Consider the following 22,600-nt stretch of genomic DNA (forward strand, 5'->3'; position numbering starts at 1 on the left):
CCCAAAAATATATTTTATATTTGAGATTATTCAGAGAAGCCACCCTTCGCCTTGATGACAGCTTTGCACACTCTTGGCATTCTCTCAACCAGCTTCATGAGGAATGCTTTTCCAACAGTTTTGAAGGAGTTCCCACATACAGTTGAAGTTGGAAGTTTACATACACCTTAGCCAAATACATTTAAACTCGGTTTTTCACAATTCCTGACATTTGATCTCAGTAAAAATTCCCTGTCATATGTCAGTTAGGATAACCACTTTATTTAAGAATGTGAAATGTCAGAATAATAGTAGAGAGAATGATGTATTTCAGCCTTATTTTTTTCATCACATTCCCAGTGGGTCAGAAGTTTACATACACTCAATTAGTATTTGGTAGCATTGTCTTTAAATTGTTTAACTTGGGTCAAACGTTTTGGGTAGCCTTCCACAAGCTTCCCACAATAAGTTGCATGAATTTTGGCCCATTCATCCTCAGCGTGTGCTGAGCGGCCTTTCAGGTTATGTTGATGTAAGACTTGTTTTACTGTGGATATAGAACTTTTGTACCTGTTTCCTCCAGCATCTTTGCACAAACTCCTTTGGGAACTCCTTTGCTGTTGTTCTGGGATTGATTTGCACTTTTCGCACCAAATTTTTGCACTTTTCATAAGTTCATACCTAGGAGACAGAATGTGTCTCCTTCCTGAGCGGTATGACGGCTGCGTGGTCCCATTGTGTTTATACTTGCGTACTATTGTTTGTACAGATGAATGTGGTACTTTCAGGCGTTTGGAAATTTCTCCCAAGGATGAACCAGACTTGTGGAGGTCTACATTTCTTTTTAATTCTTTGCAGATTTCTTTTGATTTTCCCATGATGTCAAGCAAAGATGCACTGACTTTGAAGGTAGGCCTTAAAATACATCCACAGGTACACCTCCAATTGACTCAAATGATGTCAATTAGCCTATCAGTAGCTTCTAAAGCCATGACGTAATTTTCTGCTATAATAATAATTTCCAAGCTGTTTAAAGGCACAGTCAATTTAGTGTATGTAAACTTCTGACCCACTGGAATTGTGATACAGTGAATTATAGTGAAATAATCTGTCTGTAAACTATTGTTGGAAAACTTACTTGTGTCATGCACAAAGTAGATGTCCTAACTGACTTGCCAAAACTGTAGTTTGTTAATTAACAAGAAATTTGTGGAGTGGTTGAACAACGAGTTTTAATGACTCCAACATAGTGTATTTAAACTTCTGACTTCAACTTTAGTGTTGAACAGTTGTTGGCTGATTTTCCTTTACTCTGTGATCCAACTCATCCCAAACCATCTCAACTGGGTTCAGGTTGTGTGATTGTGGAGGACAGGTCATCAGAAGCAGCAACCCATCACTCTCCTTGGTCAAGTAGACATTACACAGCCTGGTGGTGTGATTTGCTTCATTGTCCTGTTAAAAAACAAATGATAGTCCCACTAAGCACAAACCAGATGGGATGGCGTATCGCTGTAGAATACTGTGATAGTTATACTGGTTATGTGTGCCTTGAATTTTGAATAAATCACTGACAGGGTCACCAGAAAAGCACCCCCAAACCATCACACCTCCTCCTCCATGCTTCACGGTGGGAACCACACATGCTAATATCATCCATTCACCTACTCTGCATCTCACAAAGACACGGAGGGGTTGGAACTGAAAATCAAAAATTTGGAATCATCAGACCAAAGGACAGATTTCCACCTGTCTAATGTCCATTGCTTGTATCCCTTGGCCCAAGCAAGTCTCTTGTTCTTATTGGGGTCTTTAGTAGTGGATTCTTTGCAGCAATTTGACTGTGAAGGCCTGATAAATGCAGTCTCCTCTAAACAGTTGATGTTGAGATCTGTCTGTTACTTGAACACTGTGAAGCATTTTTTGGGGCTGCAAGCTGAGGTGCAGTTAAATCTAATGAACTTATCCTCTGCAGCAGATGTAACTCTGGTTCTTCCTTTCCTCTGGCAGTCCTCGTGAGAGCCAGTTTCATCATAGATCTTTATGGTTTTTGTGACTGCACTTGTAGAAACTTTCAAAGTTCTTGAGATCTTCAGTACTGACTGAACTTCATGTCTTAAAGTAATGATGGCATTCCATGTGACTACCTCACGAAGCTGGTTGAGAGAATGCCAAGCGTGTGCAAAGCTGTCATCAAGGCAAAGGGTGGTTATTTTGAAGAATCTCAAAATGTAAATATATTTTGATATTTTTCACACTTTTTTCCATTTGTGCTATTTCATAGTTTTGATGTCTTCACTATTATTCTACAATGTAGAAAAGAGTCAAAATAAAGAAAAACCATGGAATGAGTAGGTTTGTCCAAACTATTGACTGGTACTGCATGTGAATTCATACTTTCTCATCTTTTGGTTGCTAGAGACGTGACCCAGACATTTGTTCGATAACTTCGATATTTATGGACACGACCCAGTATTTTGTTATTTACTGTATGTTACATTGTCATTATTGCTGGCAATGATCTTATCCCTTGCTTGCTAGTTAGCCATCTAGCTACAGCTAACACAGTCATGACCTCTGCAGCCTGAATAACAATTAAGCAGTTGTTTTCTATTGACATTCATTTGTATACATCCACACCAATGAGCTGATAATGCAGATTTTGCCTGGCATAGCTATCAAAGTTTGCTTTCTCGTCAGGACACTCGTCAACACTGACTGTTAATTATGAGGAGATCGCATAGCATATCAAATACTAGGCTAGAAGCAAGATACATTTTTTCTTCTTGCAAAGCTGCCAATATGATGACCAAATTCAAAAATATCTGTTGCTAAAAACAGCTGGTCTAACTAAAAACATGTTGGAGGATTTGACATCTTTGGGGTTAGCCGTGAAGGTTACTAGAGAAATTCATGCTCATCACTGACGATATTAGGTCATTAGATGCACCCCAAAAATATGTCTCTGCAAAAACAAATCAATGCTAGCTAGCTAGCTATGTTTTTTCCTCGTCGGACCTGCGTTTACAACTCATTGAATTTAAGTTTGTGTAGTTATTTGTTTAGCTTTCTATAAGTTTGTAGCAAATATGGTCTTCATGTGTAGGCGCTTATTATGTCATGATTGCAAGTTATCCCTATATCTTTTCCTACTGTCCCGTTATCCAGCTTTAATGTCCATTCTATAATGCCATTCTAGCCAATGAGAAATGAGTATTCAACAACGCTGTGGTATAAAAAAAAATATTATTGTCAACTCATAAGTTTATTTTTAGGCATTTGGAAATGGCTGATTAATCCTTTCAACACCATGTCTCTAGGTGGAAAAGTCCACCTAATTTTTACTCATGGTTTGACTCACCATTTCTTTAAATATGTATAAATGTATTTATATATATCATCAATGAGATATTTATTAATTGTTAATGAGTCAAATGAAATACATTTTTATTTGTCACATACTTCGTAAACAACAGGTCAAGACTAACAGGGAAATATTTTCTTATGGGCCCTTCCCAACAATGCCTAGAGAATAACACAATTAAAAAATACATAACGAGTAAGGATAACTGGGCTATGTACACGGGCTAGCAGGACCAAGTCGTTAGTGCAGGGTTAAGACCTAATTGAGGTAGAAATGTAGATATAGGTAGGGGTAAAGTGACGAGGCAACAGGATAGATAACAATGATTCAAAGGAGTTAGTCCAAAGACTAAGTCCAAAGAGAGTCAATGCAGATAGTCTGGGTAGCTTTTTGGTTAACTATTTAGTAGTCTTATGGCTTGGGAGTAGAGGCTGTTCAAAGTCCTGTTAGTTACAGAATTTTTAGGGCCTTCCTCTGACACCACCTGAAATAGAGGTCCTGAATGGCAGCGAGCGCTGCCCCAGTTATGTATTGGTACCCTCTGTAGCGTCTTGGGGTCGGATGCCAAGCAGCTGCCATACCAAGCTGTGATGCAGCCAGTCATGATGCTCTTAACGGTGCAGCTGAATGGTCTATGCAAAATCTTTTTAGTCTCCTGGGGGGGGGGGGGGGGGGCGTTGTCGTGCCTTCTTCATGACTGTGTTGGTGTGTGTTAATTCCTTAGTGATGTGGACACTGAGGAACTTGAAGCGCTCTACTCGCTCCACTACAACCCTGTCGATGGGGATGGGGATATGCTAGGCTCCCGTTTCCTGTAGACCACGATCAGCTTCTTTCTATTCCTGACATTTGAGGGATAGGTTGTTGTTCTGGCACCACACTGCCAGGTCACTGACCTCCTCTCTGTAGGCAGTCTCATCGTCGTCTGTGATCAGGCCTACCACCGTCATGTCATCAGCAAACTTAATGATGGTGTGGGAGTTGTGCGCGGCCACAAAGTCGTAGGTGAACAGGGAGTATAGAAGGGGCATAAGCACGCACCCCTGTATTGTTGCTGTCCCTCACCACCTGGGATGGGCAATTAGGAAGTCCAGGATCCAGTTGCAGAGGGAGGTGTTCAGTCCCAGGGTCCTGAGCTTGGTGATAAGCTTGGAGAGCACTATGGTGTTAAACGCTGAGCTGTAGTCAATGAACAGTATTGTCATATAGGTGTTCCTCTTCTCAAGGTGTGAGGTGGCATTGTGGAGTACAACAGAGATGGTGTCATCTGTCGACCTGTTGGGGCAGTATGCAAATTGCAGTTGGACCAGAGTGTCTTGGATGATGGTGTTGATGTGAGCCATGACCAGCCTTTCATAGCACTTCATGGCTGCAAATGTGAGTGCAGATATGAGTGATAGTCATTTAGACAGGTTACCATGCCGTTCTTGGGCACAGGGACTATGGTGGTCTGATTGAAACATGTACTGTAGGTATTATAGACTGGGTCAGGGAGAGGTTGAAAATGTGAAAAAGTGAAGGGCACCTGCCAGCTGGTCAGAGCATGCTCCGAGTACGCGTCCTGATAATTCCTAGTAATGCGCCCTGGTAATGCGGCCTTCTGAATGTTATCCTGTTTAAAGGTTTTACTCACATTGGCTATGGGGAGCGAGTTTACAGAGTCGTCTGGAACTGCTGGTGCTCTCATGCATGGTTCAATGTTTCTTGCTTCGAAGCGAGCATAGAAGGCATTTATACTGAACAAAAATATAAACGCAACATGTAAAATGTTAGTCCCATTTTTCATAAGCTGAAATAAAATAACCCAGAAATATTCCATACGCACAAATAGCATATTTCTCACAAATTTGTTTACATCCTTGTTAGTGAGCATTTCTCCTTTGCCATGATAATCCATCCACTTGACAGGTGTGGCATTTCAAGAAGCTGAATAAACAGCATGATGATTTTAAAGGGACAATAAAAGGCCACACTAAAATTTGCAGTTTTGTCATACAACACAATGCCACAGATGTTTCATGTTTTGAGGGAGCATGCAATTGGCATGCTGACTGCAGGAATGTCCACCAGAGCTGTTGTCAGAGAATTGAATGTTCAACGTCCAATGTTCAATGAGCCAACTTTGTTTTAGAGAATTTGTCTGTATTTCCAACCGGCCTCACATCCGCAGACGACATGTAACCACACCAGCCCAGGACCTCCACATCCGGTTTCATTACCTGCGGGATCTTCTGAGACCAGCCACCCGGACAGCTGATGAAACTGTGGGTTTGCACAACTGACAAATTTCTGCTAAAATGGTCAGAAACCGTCTCAGGGAAGCTCATCTGCATGCTCAATGTCCTCACCAGGGTCTTGATCTGACTGCTGTTTGTCATCGTAAACGACTTCTGTGGGCAAATGCTGACCTTCAGCACACTGCAGAAGTGTGCTTTTCACGGATTAGTCCCGGTTCCAACTGTACCGCACAGATGGCCAGATGGTATGGTGTCGTGTAGGCGAGTGTTTTGCTGAAGTCAACTTTGTGAACAGAGTGCCCCATGATGGCGGTGGGGTTATGGTATGGGCAGGCATAAACTATGGTCAACAAACACAATTGCATTTTATCAATGGCAATTTGGATGCACAGAGATACCGTGACAACATCCTCAGGCCCATTGTTGTGCCATTCATCTGCTAACATCACCTCATGTCGCAAGGATCTGTACACAATTCCTGGAAGTGCGTTCCAGTTCCCACTAGTATCCAGCAACTTTGCACAGCCATTGAAGAGGACCGGGACAAAATTCCAGAGGCCACAATCAACAGCCTGATCAACTCTATGAGAAGAAGATGTGTCTCACTACATGAGGCAAATGGTGGTCACATCAGATACTGATTGGTTATCTGATCCATGCCCCTACCTTATTTTTAAGGTTACTGTGACCAACAGATGCATGTCTGTAATCCCAGTAATGTGAAAACCATAGATAAGAGCCTAATACATTTATTTAAATTGAATTATTTCCTTATTTTAACTGTAACTCAGTAAAGTCTTTGAAATTGTTGCATGTTGAGTTCATATTTTCGTTTAGTATAGCTCATCTGACTCACTGGGCAGCTCGCGACTGGGTTCCCCTTTGTAATCCGTGATAGTTTGTCAGCCTTGCCACATCCAATGAGGTCGTAGCGGGATTTCTTATAAGCATCCAGATTAGTGTCCCACTCCTTGAAAGCTGCAGCTCTAGCCTTTAGCTCAGTGCGGATGTTGTCTGTAATCCATAGCTTCTCGCTGGAATATGTATGTACAGTCATTGTGGGGACGACATCACCGATGCACTTATTAATGAAGCTGGTGGCTGAGGTGGTAAACTACTCAATGTTATTGGATGAATCCTGCAACATATTCCAGTGTACAAGTGAAACTGTCCTGTAGTTTAGCATCCGCTTCATAAGATCACTTTCGTATTGAGCTTGTCACTGGTACTTCCTGTTTGAGTATTTGCTTGTAAGTAGGAATGACATGCTGGTAAAAATGAGCTAATAAACATTTGGTAAAACTTATTTCAGTTGCCCTGCATTAAAATCAGTGGCCACGGGAAGTGCCACCTAGTGGATTTGCTTTTTCTTGTTTGTCTATGTCATTTATAAATGTGAATACATGCACTTACTAATACCTCAGTTGATGATTAATGTAGATCCTTATAAACCACTTATAAACCATATAATCTAAAGAGTGCACTATACATATACTTTCTGAGCATTTATATATGACTTGCTCCTCCCCAAAAGCTGGCAACATTAGTAGACATTACCTGATGCTCCACGCTAGCCTAGCATGCTTAAAAAAATAAAACATTTGCGGTATTTCAATTTTCTCGATTTTGCAGATTGGATAATGGGGAAGTTAGGAGTACAGCGACACTTCCATACCTAGATTGGGGTACATTTTCAAGCAATATCCCTTGTCCGTCACCGCGGCGAAAACATATTGGCATAGGACTGAACTTCAAGTGAGTATAGTGAGTATACAAAACATTAAGAACACCTGCTCTTTCCATAACAAAGACTGACCAGGTGAATCCAGGTGAAAGCTATGATCCCTCAATGATGTCAATCCAATTCAATCAGTGTAGATGAAGGGGAGGAGACAGGTTACACAAGGATGTTTAAGCCTTGAGACAATTGAGACATGGATTGTGTATGTGTGCCATTCAGAGTGTGAAAGTGCAAGAAAGAATATTAAAGTGCCTTCGAACAGGGTATGGTAGTAGGTGTCAGATGCACCGGTTTGTGTCAAGAACTGCAACGCCCCTGGGTTTTTCACGCTCAACAGTTTCCCGTGTGTATCAAGAACGGCCCACCAGGCTGTTCTGAGGGGGGGAGGTTCTACCACGCCTGCTCCCGCTTTCCCTCGCTCGCCAGGCTCCCAGCATTACGTACTCCTGCCACCATCAGTACGCACACCTGCCTTTCCCCGTCATGTGCATCAGCGTATTATTGGACTCACCTGGACTCAATCACCTGTTTATTACCTCCCCTATATTTGTCAGTTCCCCACCTCTGTTCCCTGCTGCTGCATTGATTGTCATTTGTCGATGTATACCCGTGTGCTGACGCTGCTCCTGTCTTGTTCTCTGTCTATTCTTAATTAAATGTCAACTCCCCGTACCTGCTTCTCGACTCCAGCGTCGGTCCTTACGGGTTACGGGTTTGTTTGGCATAATCAGTGTGTATAGTGCAGATTAGTGGCTGCAAAGTAGTTGATTAATAATTAGTCAATGGTTTATAAGGATTTACGTTAATCATCAAATGAGGTGTGCAAGTAATCACATTTACAAATGCACTCATTACCAATTAATAAATATCCCATTCATGAAATATTATAAATACATTTAAAAATATGTAAATAAATGCTCTGTCAAAATATTAATCAACCATTAACAAATGCCTTATAAATAATCAAAAGAGTTGACAATAACTCCTTTTAAATAGCTGGTTTATCAGTACATTATTAATAATTGACACATTGTGAACATACACATTGTGTATGTGAACATTTGAATTTATCAAACACCTTATGATTTATTTTATCAATAATACATCATTTAAAATAGTGTTGATAAATGCGTAAATGACTCAACATATTGTTTATTGACATTTACAAATGTAAGAACAATGATTAATATATGGTAAGTACACTTTATCAACTGTTTATAAATGGGTTATTAAGGAACCTTAATATAAAGTGTTACCACAGCTTTTCGAGGCATCACTTCATATTCACGAGCAAAGAGCCCAAGTGACAATTGCAATGTACTTGCAAAGGTCGAACAGCTACCCAATCTAACTGTTGCCAAACTAAAATATGCATGCAATCACTCTCTATCATGTTGGTCTGGTGCAGTACAACTAGGGAAGCCGGGCAGTGATGGCTTTGAGGGCTAATACTCTCTCACCTCTCCTCCATGGTCAAATGCACTCAGCATCACCCAGAAGGATAGCAGCTGAGTCACCGGCAGCCAGCTTGCTAATTATTAACAACAACAATCATTCGAATCACATTCCCATCTAGCATCTGTTTGGTTGTGAGATAACATTATAGTGTAGGAGATTACTATTTTTTATTTGAATTTACGAAAAGATCATACAAACATCCACTACATCACACCTGCCCAGATCCACTAGCACACACCCCATCTCCAACGCCCGCATGATGTTGGCAGTTTAATTTATTTTGTTTTGTCAGTGTTTTGTTTTGCAGAAACGGTCTGATGAGATGAAAGTAAAATGTTCTCTTTATTTCATGATTCCATGTTCTGGGTGAGCTACTGTAATTCAGACATATATCAACTACTATCTAGGTTTCTCTTCCTTAACCACAGATGTATGAAGACTAGAGATTACTTACTTTGCCGTGCATGAGGAGGCGGATGGTGAGGGTGACATTGAGGCCGCCCTCTGGCTGGACTTTGTTGGGTTCCATACTGGGAGTGGAGGTGAAGAGAGGAGGAGTGTGGTCGTGAAGAGGGTTTCCTCAGGAATGGGAGGAGTGTGATGGTACAGTAGCCAGCCAGTCACCTGGAACACAACAAGGAGATACCAACATACCCAGAAAGGTTAGGTCATTCAATCAACTAATCAAAGTTTAGGTCGAGTGACTGATTTTAGACATGAGTACAAATTCTTCCATACAGAACACGACAATAATAACTTTTCATGTTGGGTCCATTTAATTTGGATTTCAGACAATTTAGTAAATAAATGTAATTTCAGTTTAAAATCGAATTGGGTTTCATTCCAGCCATGTACTGAAATAGCTGGAATTGACTTTGATGCTGGTCTGATCTGCTTGAATAGATATGACGGATCATCTTTATGAGAGTTTATAACACAAGAGGGAGCACCTTTCAAACTCTAATCAGGACAGGCTTCTTAGATGTTGCTACAAGTAGGATCAAATGAATCAATAAGAAAAGTTTTACAACAAACACATGAAATTAGTGACCATCCCAAGTAGATCTCAACTCAATCGTACACTTGCTACTGTACTTTTACAATTTTTAAAACACCTTTAACATCCGGCATGGCAGACAGACTTCTCAGGAAGAGGGGGTTTTCAGTACACCAGTGCTGGAAAGTGATTTAAAGCCACAGTCTAAAAATGAGTTCAGCAGCCTTGCTAAGATCCTATAATCATATTTCACAGCACTGTGCTGAAGCTCAAATTGCATAGTGACAGCAAATCCATCACCTCCACACTTGGCTATCATCACCTCCAAACTTGGCTATGGATTTCGGGAAGGGTTGGGGAGTAACTGATTATGCGTAATCACTAACATGTAATCTGATTATGGAAAACAATCGCTGTAACATTAGTTATGTTAACAGTTAAAATATTGTAATCAGATTACAGATACTTTAAAAAAACTAGATGATTACTTATTGGACTACTTTTACATTCAGAAGGGATGTTTGTGAAGGGTACTGAGTTTACATAATCCAAAAGTTATGTTACTGTTTAAAATTTTGGACAGGTAACCAGTTACTGTAACAGAGAAAGTAGCCTACCCAACCCTGATTAGAAAGTTGCCTACCCAACCCTGATTTCGGGGCTTCCAATTTTGACTTCGTCATTTAAGTACCAGGATCAAAGTACAGAAAAAGTGTCCAAGCTCACCTGAAGTCAATACAATGTAGCAGCTTACATACACTACATGACCAAAAGTATGTAGATATCTGCTCGTCAAAAATCTAATTCCAAAATGATGGACATTTATACGTAGTTGGTCCCCCTTTGCTGCTATAACAGTCTCCACTCTTCTAGGAAGGCTTCAACTAGATGCTGGAACATTGCTGCGGAACCTGCTTCCATTCAGCCACAAGATTATTAGTGAGGTCGGGCAGTGATGTTGGGCGATTAGGCCTGGATAGCAGTCGGTGTTCCAATTCATCCCAAAGGTGTTTGATGGGGTTGAGGTCAGGGCTCTGTGCAGGCCAGCAAAGTTCTTCCACACTAATATCGACAAACCGTTTCTGTATGGACCTCGCTTGTGCACAGGGGGCATTGTCATGCTGAAACAGAAAAGAGCCTTCCCCAAACTGTTGCCACAAAGTTAGAAGCACAGAATCATCTAGAATGTAATTGTATGCTGTAGGGTTAAGATTTTCCTTCACTGGAACTAAGGGTCCTAGCCGAACCATGAAAAACAGCCCCAGACCACTATTCCTCCTTCACCAAACTTTATAGTTTACACTATGCATTCGGGCAGGTAGCATTCTCCTGGCATCCGCCAAACCCAGATTCGTCCGTCGGACTGCAAGATGATGAAGCTGATTCATCAATCCAGAGAACGTGTTTTCACGGCTCCAGAGTCCAATGACGACATGCTTTACACCACTCCAGCCAATGCTTGGCATTGCACATGGTGATTATAGGCTGCTCTGCCATGGAAACCCATTTCATGAAACTGATGACGAACAGTTCTTGTGCTGACGTTTCTTCAAGAGGCAGTTTGGAACTTGGTAGTGAGTGCTTCAGCACTCGGTAGTCCCCTTCTGTGAGCTTATGTGGTCTACCACTTCGCGGCTGAGCCGTTGTTGCTCCTAGACGTTTCCACCTCACAAATACAGCATTTACAGTTGACCGGGGCAGCTGTCTTGTTGGAAAGGTGGCATCCTAAGACGGTGCCACATTGAAAGTCACTGAGCTCTCCAGTTTGGGTCATTCTACTGCCAATGTTAGTCTATATAGATTGTATGGCTGTGTGCTCGATTTTATACACATCTCATAAACGATTGTGGCTTAAATAGCCAAATCCACAAATTTGAAGGTGTGTCCACATACTACTGGTGTAAATAAAGTGGTTCTTAACTGACAACTTAATTTTGACCTATAGTCTCGTAAGGAAATGGCCCCTTCGGAAATGTTGTGAATTCATAGGCAGGTCTTTTTTTGGTTTTGTTCATTTATAGAATGGGAAAGTCTGTGCCAAAACATTGTAACTGAAAATTTAAGAAAGGATGATTGATATTTAAAATGTGTCTTTGAAAGCATAATGGCGCAGCATTACTTCCTTCTCATTATTCCTGAAGAACATCCATTATGAGATGGTGCCCCTTTCTGCCTCCCAGACACAGTGACACATGCACCTCTACTCTAGGCCATACAGCTCTCTTTGATACAGCGGCGGAGCACAATTGTGTTCAGTTTTAATGGGTCATATGGGTCTTTGATCAAGGGATTGAGAGACTGAAATACGCCATAACTTGCGTCTGTTGCAGTCCATCCAGAGTTATCAAGGGGCAGTGTGTCATGCTTTGACACAGGTGTGGACATGAGTCATTGATGCAAAAATAAATCAAGTTCACATACATTTTTGTGTGATTGAGTTTAAGTGTGTCTGTTAGCACGTGAGTGTATGTATGCATGTGTGTGTGTGCTGCGTGTCTATGCCTGTGTGAGTCTTTCTGAGCACAAGATAGCGATAAAAATATTAATAGATAGGAAGAGGGTACATGGATGAGTGCTATGATAACAGCCAACCAGTAGTGCTCCCAATCCTATGCAAAATGGGGCATGCTGTACAAACATGAAATAAACTATTTGTTGGTTTTCTCCATTAGTGGACATACAAGAAATATGCTGGATAAGGTAATTGAAATTGGTCATCGAGGGAACAAAATACACAATGTTTTCCTAAATTAAAAATATTCTTCCCAGCTTCCTGTTCCACAGACAGTGGTGTATGTTACGGTCAGTGGAAATCACCCCTTACTACTCCCTCCTGGCCGTTACCACTGCTTTCAGCCATCTGTGTTTGCCTAGCTTTCTTGTCCGTAACCACTGCAGTTCATTGTGTGGAATTCACACATTCATATATCAGAGTAATACTTCATTTGAAAGTGCTGGTCCTTTTTCTATACAACCCCATATCACTCTCTACCACACATCACCACTGCCCTTTAGAAACCTTTTGTGTGGCAGCCACTCTCTCTAGTTGTCTTGACACGCTGACCAGCATAGTCTTCAATATCAAACACAATCACGCTTCATAGCTGGTGCCAGATTTTAACCTCCAACCTCTGCCTAAAAAGCAAGTCGCAGGGTCGGTAGGGGCGGTAGGGGCTAGGGGTCGTTTCTGCTGGACGGACCATACATTTGAATAAGCTTCTATTTAGAATGATAATCCCATCCCATTGCAGTATATGATACATAACATTATAACAATAGATGTCATTTTTATTTGTGGTGTGTGTAATTTCATGTAATTTGCATATTTTCCTTGTTGTTATTAGGAGCATTACATCTCGTGACGTGTGATGTAGAAAGAGGGTCAGGCTTTCCGTTAGCCTCCGGCCCCTTCTTTGTTGCTAGCTGTTAAATCTAATCATGCTTAAAACCTTTTTGGGATAGGGGGCAGCATTTTCACTTTTGGATGAATAGCGTACCGAGAGTGAACTGACTCCTACTCTGTCCCAGATGCTAATATATGCATATTATTAGTAGTATTGGATAGAAAACACTCTGAAGTTTCTAAAACTGTTTGAATGATGTTTGTGAGTATAACAGAACTCATATGGCAGGCGAAAACCTGAGAAACTGGTTTGAGGATTCTACTATAAAGGAGGGGCTCATGAGACCTGTTTGAGTCAGTGGTCCAGTGCTTTTCTTCAGACATAAGAATTCTCCGGTTGGGACATTATTGATGTTTTATGTTTTATGATTCCATACATCGTTTGACTTGTTTCTACGACCTGTAATGGAACTTTTCAAGTTTTTGTCTGGACGTAGTGCTCGCGCCTCATGAAGATGGATTACTGGGCTGAACACGCTAACAACAAGTCGCTATTTGGATATAAATGATGGACTTTATGGAACAAATCAGTAATTTATTGTCGAACTGGGATTCCTGGGAGTGCCTTCTGATGAAGATCATCAAAGGTAAGTGAATATTTATAGTGTTATTTCTAACTTCAGCTGACTCCAAAATGGCGGATATTTCTCTGGCTGGATTGGGCTCTGAGTGCCGTTCTCAGATTATGCTTTTTCCGTAAAGTTAAAAAAAAATCTGACACAGCGGTTGCATTAAGGAGAAGTCTATCTTTAATTCTGTGAATAACACTTGTATCTTTTATCAATGTTTATTATGAGTATTTCTGCAAAATCACTGGATGTTTTGGAATCAACATATTACGCATGTAACGCGCCAATGTAAACTGAGATTTTTGGATATAAATATGAACATTATCGAACAAAATATACATGTATTGTGTAACATGATGTCCTATGAGTGTCATCTGATGAAGATCATCAAAGGTTAGTGATACATTTTATCTATATTTCTGCTTTTTGTGACTCCTATCTCTGGCTGGAAAAATGGCTGTGTTTTTTTGTCCTGGCGGTGATCTAACATGATCATATGTTGTGCTTTCGCTGTAAAGCATTTTTTAAATCAGCATGATGGGTAGATTGACAAGAAGTTTATCTTTCATTTGCTGTGTTGGACTTGTTAATGTGGGAAAGTTACATATTTCTAAATATTTTTGAATTTTGCGCTCTGCCTTTTCAGCGGAATGTTGTCGAGGTGTTCCGCTAGCGGAACGCCTGCGCTAGAAAGGTTAACATCCCATCATGCTTAGGGTCATGTACAAAATGCTGGGCAAGCCATTATTTTGGCCACTATGGCTATGTCTCCATAGCATGACAATGTCTCCATCCACAAGTGGTCTCTGAATGGTTTGATGAGCATGAAAATGATGAAATCATATGCCATGGCCGTCAGCCACCAGATTTAAACACATATGAAAACTTATGGGAGATTCTGGAGTGGCGCCTGAGACAGCGTTTTCCACCACCATCAACAAAACACCAAATTATGGAATTTCTCGTGGAGGAATGATTTCACATCACTCCAATAGAGTTCCAGACTCTAATATAATCTATGCCAAGGTGCATTGAAGCTGTTCTGGCTCGTGGTGGCCCAACGCCTTATTAACTTCTTGAGCATACTTGACACGCAGACGTCCCAAGTATGCCCCTGGAAATGCAAATGCGCTACGCTAAATGCTAAATGTACTCGTTACAACTCAATCTTTGATCAAAATTCACAAGCAGGGTATTGAATTAAAGCTACACTCGTTGTGAACCTAGCCAGCAAGTCAGATTTTTAAAATGCTTTTCGGCGAAAGCATGAGAAGCTATTATCTGATAGCATGCACCCCCCAAAATGCCAGCACGACACGTAAACAACAGATTTTGCGGTAGCCGGCGCTACCCAAAACGCAGAAATAAAATATAAAACATTCATTACCTTTGACGAGCTTCTTTCTTGGCACTCCTATATGCCCCATAAACATCACTATTGGGTCTTTTTTTCGTTTAAATCGGTCCATATATACCCAAAATAGCTTTGTATGGAAGTTGTGTCATTCAGAAAAAATCATCGTTTTTAAACGCTGCGTAATTTTTTAAAATTAAAAAAGTCGACGATAAACTTTCACAAAACACTTCGAAATCCTTTTGTAATCCAACTTTAGGTATTAGTAAACGTTTATAATCTATCAAAATGATTACAGGGCGATGTCTTTTCAATAGGTCTTCACTTGCAAAACAATGGCTGATAATGTCTTCATCAACTACATCCGGGTCAAGACTGGGAAAATGGATGCCAGATAGATGGATTTTCCAACAATTAATTCAATTGAAAATGAGGACAATGGCGCCATCGTGTGAAATTTGTATGAATTGCAGGCAGGTCGATATTAAATTCTGTTCTCTTTTAACAACTCGTGGAAGTGACTTATGGAAATTATTTTTAGCTTTCAGAGAGCAGTTTTTCTTGCGTTTTTCAATGAAACACACGATCTGTTATAGTCACAGCCGTGATTTAACCAGTTTTATAAACTTCAGAGTGTTTTCTATCCACACATACTAATCATATGCATATACTATATTCCTGGCATGAGTAGCAGGACGCTGAAAAGTTGCGCGATTTTTAACAGAATTTTCGAAAAAGGAAGGGGTAGAAGTAAGAGGTTTAATAGCTTAAATAACTCAGGAACCACAACTGTATCACTCATTTACTCAAGCATTCCATTATTTTGTCAGTTAACTGTACATTATATGGCCCACATAAAAATAATATACCATCAGGCTATATTTTCTGTTACTCATGCCACTCTTTCATAAATAACAGATGTGATATGGCGATGAAAATACAGTATATGAATGGTATGTCAGTTGCGCCGAATACAACATGTGTAGACTGTAGAGTGAAATGCTTACTTACAAGCCCTTGTCCTGTAGTCCACAATCATCTTCTTTGTCTTGATCACGTTGAGGGAGAGGTTGTTATCATGGCACCACATGGCCAGGTCTCTGACCTCCTCCATATTGGGTGTCTCATCATTGACTGTGATCAGGCCTACCACTGTTGTGTCGTTGGCAAAGTTAATGATGGTGTTGCACTCGTGCCTGGCCATGCAGTCATGGGTGAACAAGGAGTACAGGAGGGGACTGAGCACGCATCCCTGAGGGGCCCCCGTGTTGAGGATCAGTGTGGCAGATGGGTTGTAAAACCTACCCTTACCACCTGGGGGAGGACCATCAGGAAGTCCAGATTCCAGTTGCAGAGGGAGGTGTTTACTCCCAGGGTCCTTAGCTGAGTGATGAGCATTGAGAGCACTATGGTGTTGAAATCTGAGCTGTAGTCAAAGAATAGCATTCTCACATACAGTGGGGAGAACAAGTATTTTATACACTGCCGATTTTGCAGGATTTCCTACTTACAAAGCATGTAGAGGTCTGTAATTTTTATCATAGGTACACTTCAACTGCGAGAGACGGAATCTAAAACAACAATCCAGAAAATCCCATTGAATGATTTTTAAGTAATTAATTTACATTTTATTGCATGACATAAGTATTTGATCACATTCCAACCAGTAAGAATTCCGGCTCTCACAGACTTGTTAGTTTTTCTTTAAGAAGCCCTCCTGTTCTCCACTCATTACCTGTATTAACTGCACCTGTTTGAACTCGTTACCTGAATAAAAGACACCTGTCCACTCACTCAATAAAACAGAATACAACCTCTCCATAATGGCCAAGACCAGAGAGCTGTGTTAGGACATCATGGATAAAATTGCAGACCTGCACAAGGCTGGGATGGCCTACAGGACAATAGGCATGCAGCTTGGTGAGAAGGCAACAACTGTTGGCGCAATTATTAGAAAATGGAAAAAGTTCAAGATGACGGTCAATCACCCTCGGTCTGGGGCTCCATGCAAGATCTCACCTCGTGGGGCATCAATGATCATGAGGAAGGTGAGGGATCAGCCCAGAACTATACGCAGGACCTGGTCAATGACCTGAAGAGAGCTGGGACCACAGTCTCAAAGAAAACCATTAGTAACACACTACGCCGTCATGGATTAAAGTCCTGCAGCGCACGCAAGGTCCCCCTGCTCAAGCCAGCGCATGTCCAGGCCCGTCTGAAGTTTGCCAATGACCATCTGGATGATCCAGAGGAGGAATGGGAGAAGGTCATGTGGTCTGATGAGACAAAAGTAGAGCTTTTTGGTCTAAACTCCACTCGCCGTGTTTGGAGGAAGAAGAAGGATGAGTACAACCCCAATAACACCATCCCAACCTCGTTGCATGGAGGTGGAAACATCCTTCTTTGGGGATGCTTTTCTGCAAAGGGGACCAGGACGACTGCACCATATTGAGGGGAGAATGGATGGGGCCATGTATCGCGAGATCTTGGCCAACAACCTCCTTCCCTCAGTAAGAGCATTGAAGATGAATCGTGATTGGGTCTTCCAGCATGACAACGACCCGAAACACACAGCCATGGCAACTAAGGAGTGGCTCCGTAAGAAGCATCTCAAGGTCCTGGAGTGGCCTAGCCAGTCTCCAGACCTGAACCCAATAGAAAATCTTTGAAGGGAGCTTAAAGTCTGTATTGCCCAGCAACAGCCCCGAAACCTGAAGGATCTGGAGAAGGTCTGTATGGAGGAGTGGGCCAAAATCCCTGCTGCAGTGTGTGCAAACCTGGTCAAGAACTACAGGAAAGGTATGATCTCTGTAATTGCAAACAAAGGTTTTTGTACCAAATATTAAGTTCTGCTTTTCTGATGTATCAAATACTTATGTCATGCAATAAAATTCTAATTAATTACTTAAATAAAATACAATGTGATTTTCTGGATTTTTATTTTACATTCCATCTCTCACAGTTGAAGTGTACCTATGATAATAATTACAGACCTCCACATGCTTTGTAAGTAGGAAAACCTGCAAAATCGGCAGTGTATCGAAATCTTGTTCTCCCCACTGTATGTGTTAATTTTGTCCAGGTGTGAAAGGGCAGTGTGGCGTGCAATAGAGATTGCATCATCTGTGGATTTGTTGGGGCGGTATGCAAATTGGAGTTGGTCTAGGGTTTCTGGGATAATGGTGTTGATATGGGCCATGTGAATGTTGACCTGTTTAACGGTCTTACTCACGTCGGCTACGGAGAGTGTGATGACAGTCGTCCGGAACCGCTGATGCTCTCATGCATGTTTCAGTGTTGTTTGCCTTGAAGCGAGCACAGAGGTAATTTAGCTTGTCTGATAGGCTCGTGTCACTGGGCAGCTCGTAGCTGTGCTTCCTTTTGTAGTCTGTAATAGTTTGCAAGCCCTGCCACATCTGACGAGCGTTGGAGCCGGTGTAGTATGATTCAATTTTAGTCCTGTATTGACGCTTTGCCTGTTTGATGGTTCGTCTGAGGGCATAGCAGGATTTCTTATAACTGTCCGGGTTAGAGTCCCACTCCTTGAAAGCGGCAGCTCTAGCCTTTAGCTCAGTGCGGATGCTGCCTGTAAACCATGGCTTCTGGTTGGGGTATGTACATACGGTCACTGTGGGGACGACCTCATTGATCATCTTATTGAAGAAGCCCGTGACTGATGTGGTGTACTCCTCAATGCCATCAGAAGAATCCCAGAACATATTACAGTCTGTGCTAGCAAAACAGTCCTGTAGGTTAGCATCTGCATCATCTGACCACTTCTTTATTGACCGAGTCACTGGTGCTTCCTGCTTTTGTTTTTTCTTGTAAGCAGGAATCAGGAGGATAGAATTATCGTCAGATTTGCCAAATGGAGGGTGAGCGAGAGCTTTGTAAACAGACTTGGTGCCAGCAGCGGTTTGTGGTGGTAAATAGACAGCTACAGAAAATAGAGATGAAAACTCTCTAGGTAAATAGTGTACCCCTTGTCTTATGGAAGGCAGCTGTTCTATCTTGGCAATGCAGTGTAAACCCCTTTTATCCATATTGCGTTCAGCCACGACTCAGTGAAATATAAGATATTACAGTTTCTAATGTCCTGTTGGTAGGATATTCGTGATAGAAGCATGTCTAGTTTATTATCCAATGATTGTACTTTGGCTAATAGGACTATGGTAGAAGCAGATTACCCACTCGCCGTCGGATCCTTACAAGGCACCCCGACCTACGTCCCGATATCTCTGTCTCTTTCTCCTGTGAATGACGGGGATGAGGGCCTTGTCCGTTGTCTGACGTAAAGCCTTCGCTTCTGACTCTTTAAAGAAAATGTTTCGTCCAGTACGAGATGAGTAATCACTGTCCTAATATCCAAAAGCTATTTTCTTTCATAAGAGACGGTGGCAGAAGCATTATGTACAAAACAAGTTACAAATAATGCAAAAAAACACACAAAATAGCAGAATTGGTTAAGAGCCCATAAAATGGTATCCACATCCACTGATAGTGTATAGCCTGACTGCTCCAGTGCTCAAATACAGTGCATTCGAAAAGTATTCAGACCCATTGACTTTTTCCACATTTTACTTAAGTATTCAGACACTTTGCTATGATACTCGAAGTTGGCCAAACTGATCAATCGGGGGAAAAGGGCCTTGGTCAGAGAGGTGACCAAGAACCCGATGGTCACTCTGACAGAGGTCCAGAGTTCCTCTGTGGAGAACCTTCCAGAAGGACAACCATTACTGCAGCACTTCACAGTGAGTGACCAGACAGAAGCCACTCCTGAGTAAAAGGCACATGATATAGAGTTTTCCAAAAGGCACCTACAGGACTCTCAGAACATGATAAACAAGATTCTCTGGTCTGATAAAACCAAGATTGAACTCTTCGGCCTGAATGCCAAGTTTAACGTCTGGAGGAAACCTGGCAAAGATTAACGGAGTAAAGTACAGAGAGATCTGTGATGAAAACCTGCTTGAGAAAGCTCAGGACCTCAGACTGTGGTAAAGGTTCACCTTCCAACAGGACAACGACCCTAAGCACACAGCAAAGAAAATGCAGGAGTGGCTTTGGGACAAGCTTTTGAATGTCCTTGAGTGGCCTAGCCAGAGCCTGGACTTGAACCCGATCGAACATCTCGGGAGAGACTTTAAAATAGCTGTGCAGCGACGCTCCCCATCCAAACTGACAGAGCTTGAGAGGATCTGCAGAGAAGATTGAGAAAACTCCCCAAATATAGGTGTGCCAAGCTTGTAGCATCATACCCAGGAAGACTCAAGGCTGTAATCGCTGCCAAAGGTGCTTCAACAAAGTACTGAGTAAAGGGTCTGAAAACATATGTAAATGTCATATTTCAGTTTTTATAAATATGTAAAAATGTGTAAAAACCTGTTTTGCTTCGTCATTAAGGGATATTGTGTGTAGATTTATAAGGGGGAAAAAACTATTTAATTAATTTTAGAATAAGGCTGTAACGTAACAAAATGTGGAAAAAGTCAAGGTGTCTGAATACTTTCCGAATGCACTGTATTTAGTAGCCTAGACAGATTAGTTTATATTTTTAGCAGGAGCCATTTGCTTTCCAACCTGTGTTTTCCAGCGATTATATTTTAAAAATTGCGATAGGCCGGTTTTGGCTGCATGCTGTTCACGTTCACTGACAGATTTGCCACATATTCCAGACTAGAGGCATGCCTTGTGATTGGGCTACACACAATCCACAACTAGGCAACTTTTTAAAAATAAGCTATTGATCCTCTGTGGCTAAATTATAGGCCTACTCCTGGTGTAGTATTCTGAATTATTTCATTTTTTTCTGTACAGACAACAGTAATAACTTTGGCAAATGTAAGTGCTGCAGCACTTCCAGCACCCTTCCCACGGCTATGATTCTAAAAGGATATTAATGATGAAGCGCAACGCTGGAGAGATGAGAGTTGCAGAAAGAGGTAGATAAATCATAGAAAGTGAATCTCATTCTAGTTCTGTGAGAGATACAGGCACGTTTCTCTTTCTCACCACAACAATACCCACGCAGTTGTCTATAGCAGGGGTGGGCAAACGTTTTGGCTCGAGGGCCACATCGGGATTTTGAAATTCAATGGAAGGGGACCAATTGTTTTTTGAAATAAATTTGCGGGGGTCTCCCGAGTGGCACAGTGGTCTAAGGCACTGCATCGCAGTGCTTGAGGCGTCACTACAGACCCGGCTTCGATCCAAGCCATTGTCACAGCTGGCCATGACTGGGAGACCCATAAGGCGGCGTACAATTGGCCCAGCGTCGTCCAGGTTAGGAGAGGGTTTGGCAGGCCGAGATTTCGGGCGCATGCATGCTGACACAGTCGCCAGGTGTACGGTGTTTCCTCCGACACGTTTCCTCCGACACATTGGTGCGGCTGGCTTAAGTGGGCATTGTGTCAAGAAGCAATGCGGCTTGGCTGGGTCGTGTTTCAGAGGATGCATGGCTCTCGACCTTCGCCTCTCCCGAGTCCGTACTGGAGTTGCAGCGGTGGGACAAGACTGTAACTACCAATTGGATACCACGAAATTGGGGAGAAATAAGAGCAAAAAAATTGTAATTTAAAAAAATTATATCTATGTGTTGTTTTTTTTCTGTCTCGCGGGCTGGATTGAAGTGTGTACTTTGTCCCCCCCTTGGTCTATAGGCTAAAATATTGTGCAAACCATGAACCCGGGACAACACAAATCAATTCTTAGAGTATCAGGCATGTTTTCACATTACGTTTTTTAAAGGGCAGAATCATTTACATGATTGCTTTTATTATAATTTTTTCATTTCAAACAGTGAAAATTAGATCCTGGCAAATTAGTTCTGAACCTAACAGTCCAAAACTGGATCCTGATCCGGCTCAAATTAAGCACTGGTGATTACCCCAGCTCCATCCCTCAGCTAAATAGCAAACTAAGTGGTGTTGTAAGGAGCGTGCCTTTAATGGAACCACCTTGATGTGGAAAGAACCTCCTTTTTGGTACATTGAGTCTATTGACAGCCCTTCCTAATCCCTAGTTTGGGACTCAAGAGGCTTCATCTCTCTCATTGCTTGAGTTTGGCTTTCTCAGTGAGCAACGGGCCCCTATCTCAAATGAACACAAACCTCCTTTAAAGGCACTGGATCCCTCTCTGAATGACTGTGTATAACATATTGACAGCATGTGAATACCATTGTTTCTATAAAGGTCTCAAGCCAGGAAAAATGTTAAATAAAAAAGGAGGACCAGTACCGCTTTGTTATAGAATTATGTAATTTAAACGTGATGACTACATTGTTCCTTGTGGCTAAATAAATTTGATTTAACTTTATTCATGTATTTATTACAATTCAGATAATAATACATGACATAGATAATACCCAGTCATCATACTAATGGTGGCTTTTTGCAGTTTAACGGATTTGCCATTTTAGCAGAACATTTCACCACTCTCTCAAATGGCTAACTCCGCCCTCTTGCAGCACATGCCTAGGTCCAGGGAAATGAAACA

General features: G+C 41.6%; 1 protein-coding gene across 5 annotated transcripts in view; it reads right to left on the reverse strand.

Annotated features, from left to right (window-relative positions):
- The window catches only part of LOC139380224 (poly(rC)-binding protein 3), a 167,972-nt gene that overhangs the window by 52,184 nt on the left and 93,188 nt on the right, over window positions 1-22,600 (reverse strand). For all 5 annotated transcript variants that reach the window (XM_071122756.1, XM_071122754.1, XM_071122757.1 and 2 more), the window contains one exon: window positions 9,234-9,403. In XM_071122756.1, the coding sequence (XP_070978857.1) occupies window positions 9,234-9,308 (75 nt within the window). In that variant the 5' untranslated portion in view covers window positions 9,309-9,403. The remainder of the gene's footprint in view (window positions 1-9,233; window positions 9,404-22,600) is intronic.

This window comes from Oncorhynchus clarkii, chromosome 22 (genome assembly GCF_045791955.1).
Source record: "Oncorhynchus clarkii lewisi isolate Uvic-CL-2024 chromosome 22, UVic_Ocla_1.0, whole genome shotgun sequence".
In the NCBI taxonomy this organism is placed as follows: domain Eukaryota; kingdom Metazoa; phylum Chordata; class Actinopteri; order Salmoniformes; family Salmonidae; genus Oncorhynchus; species Oncorhynchus clarkii.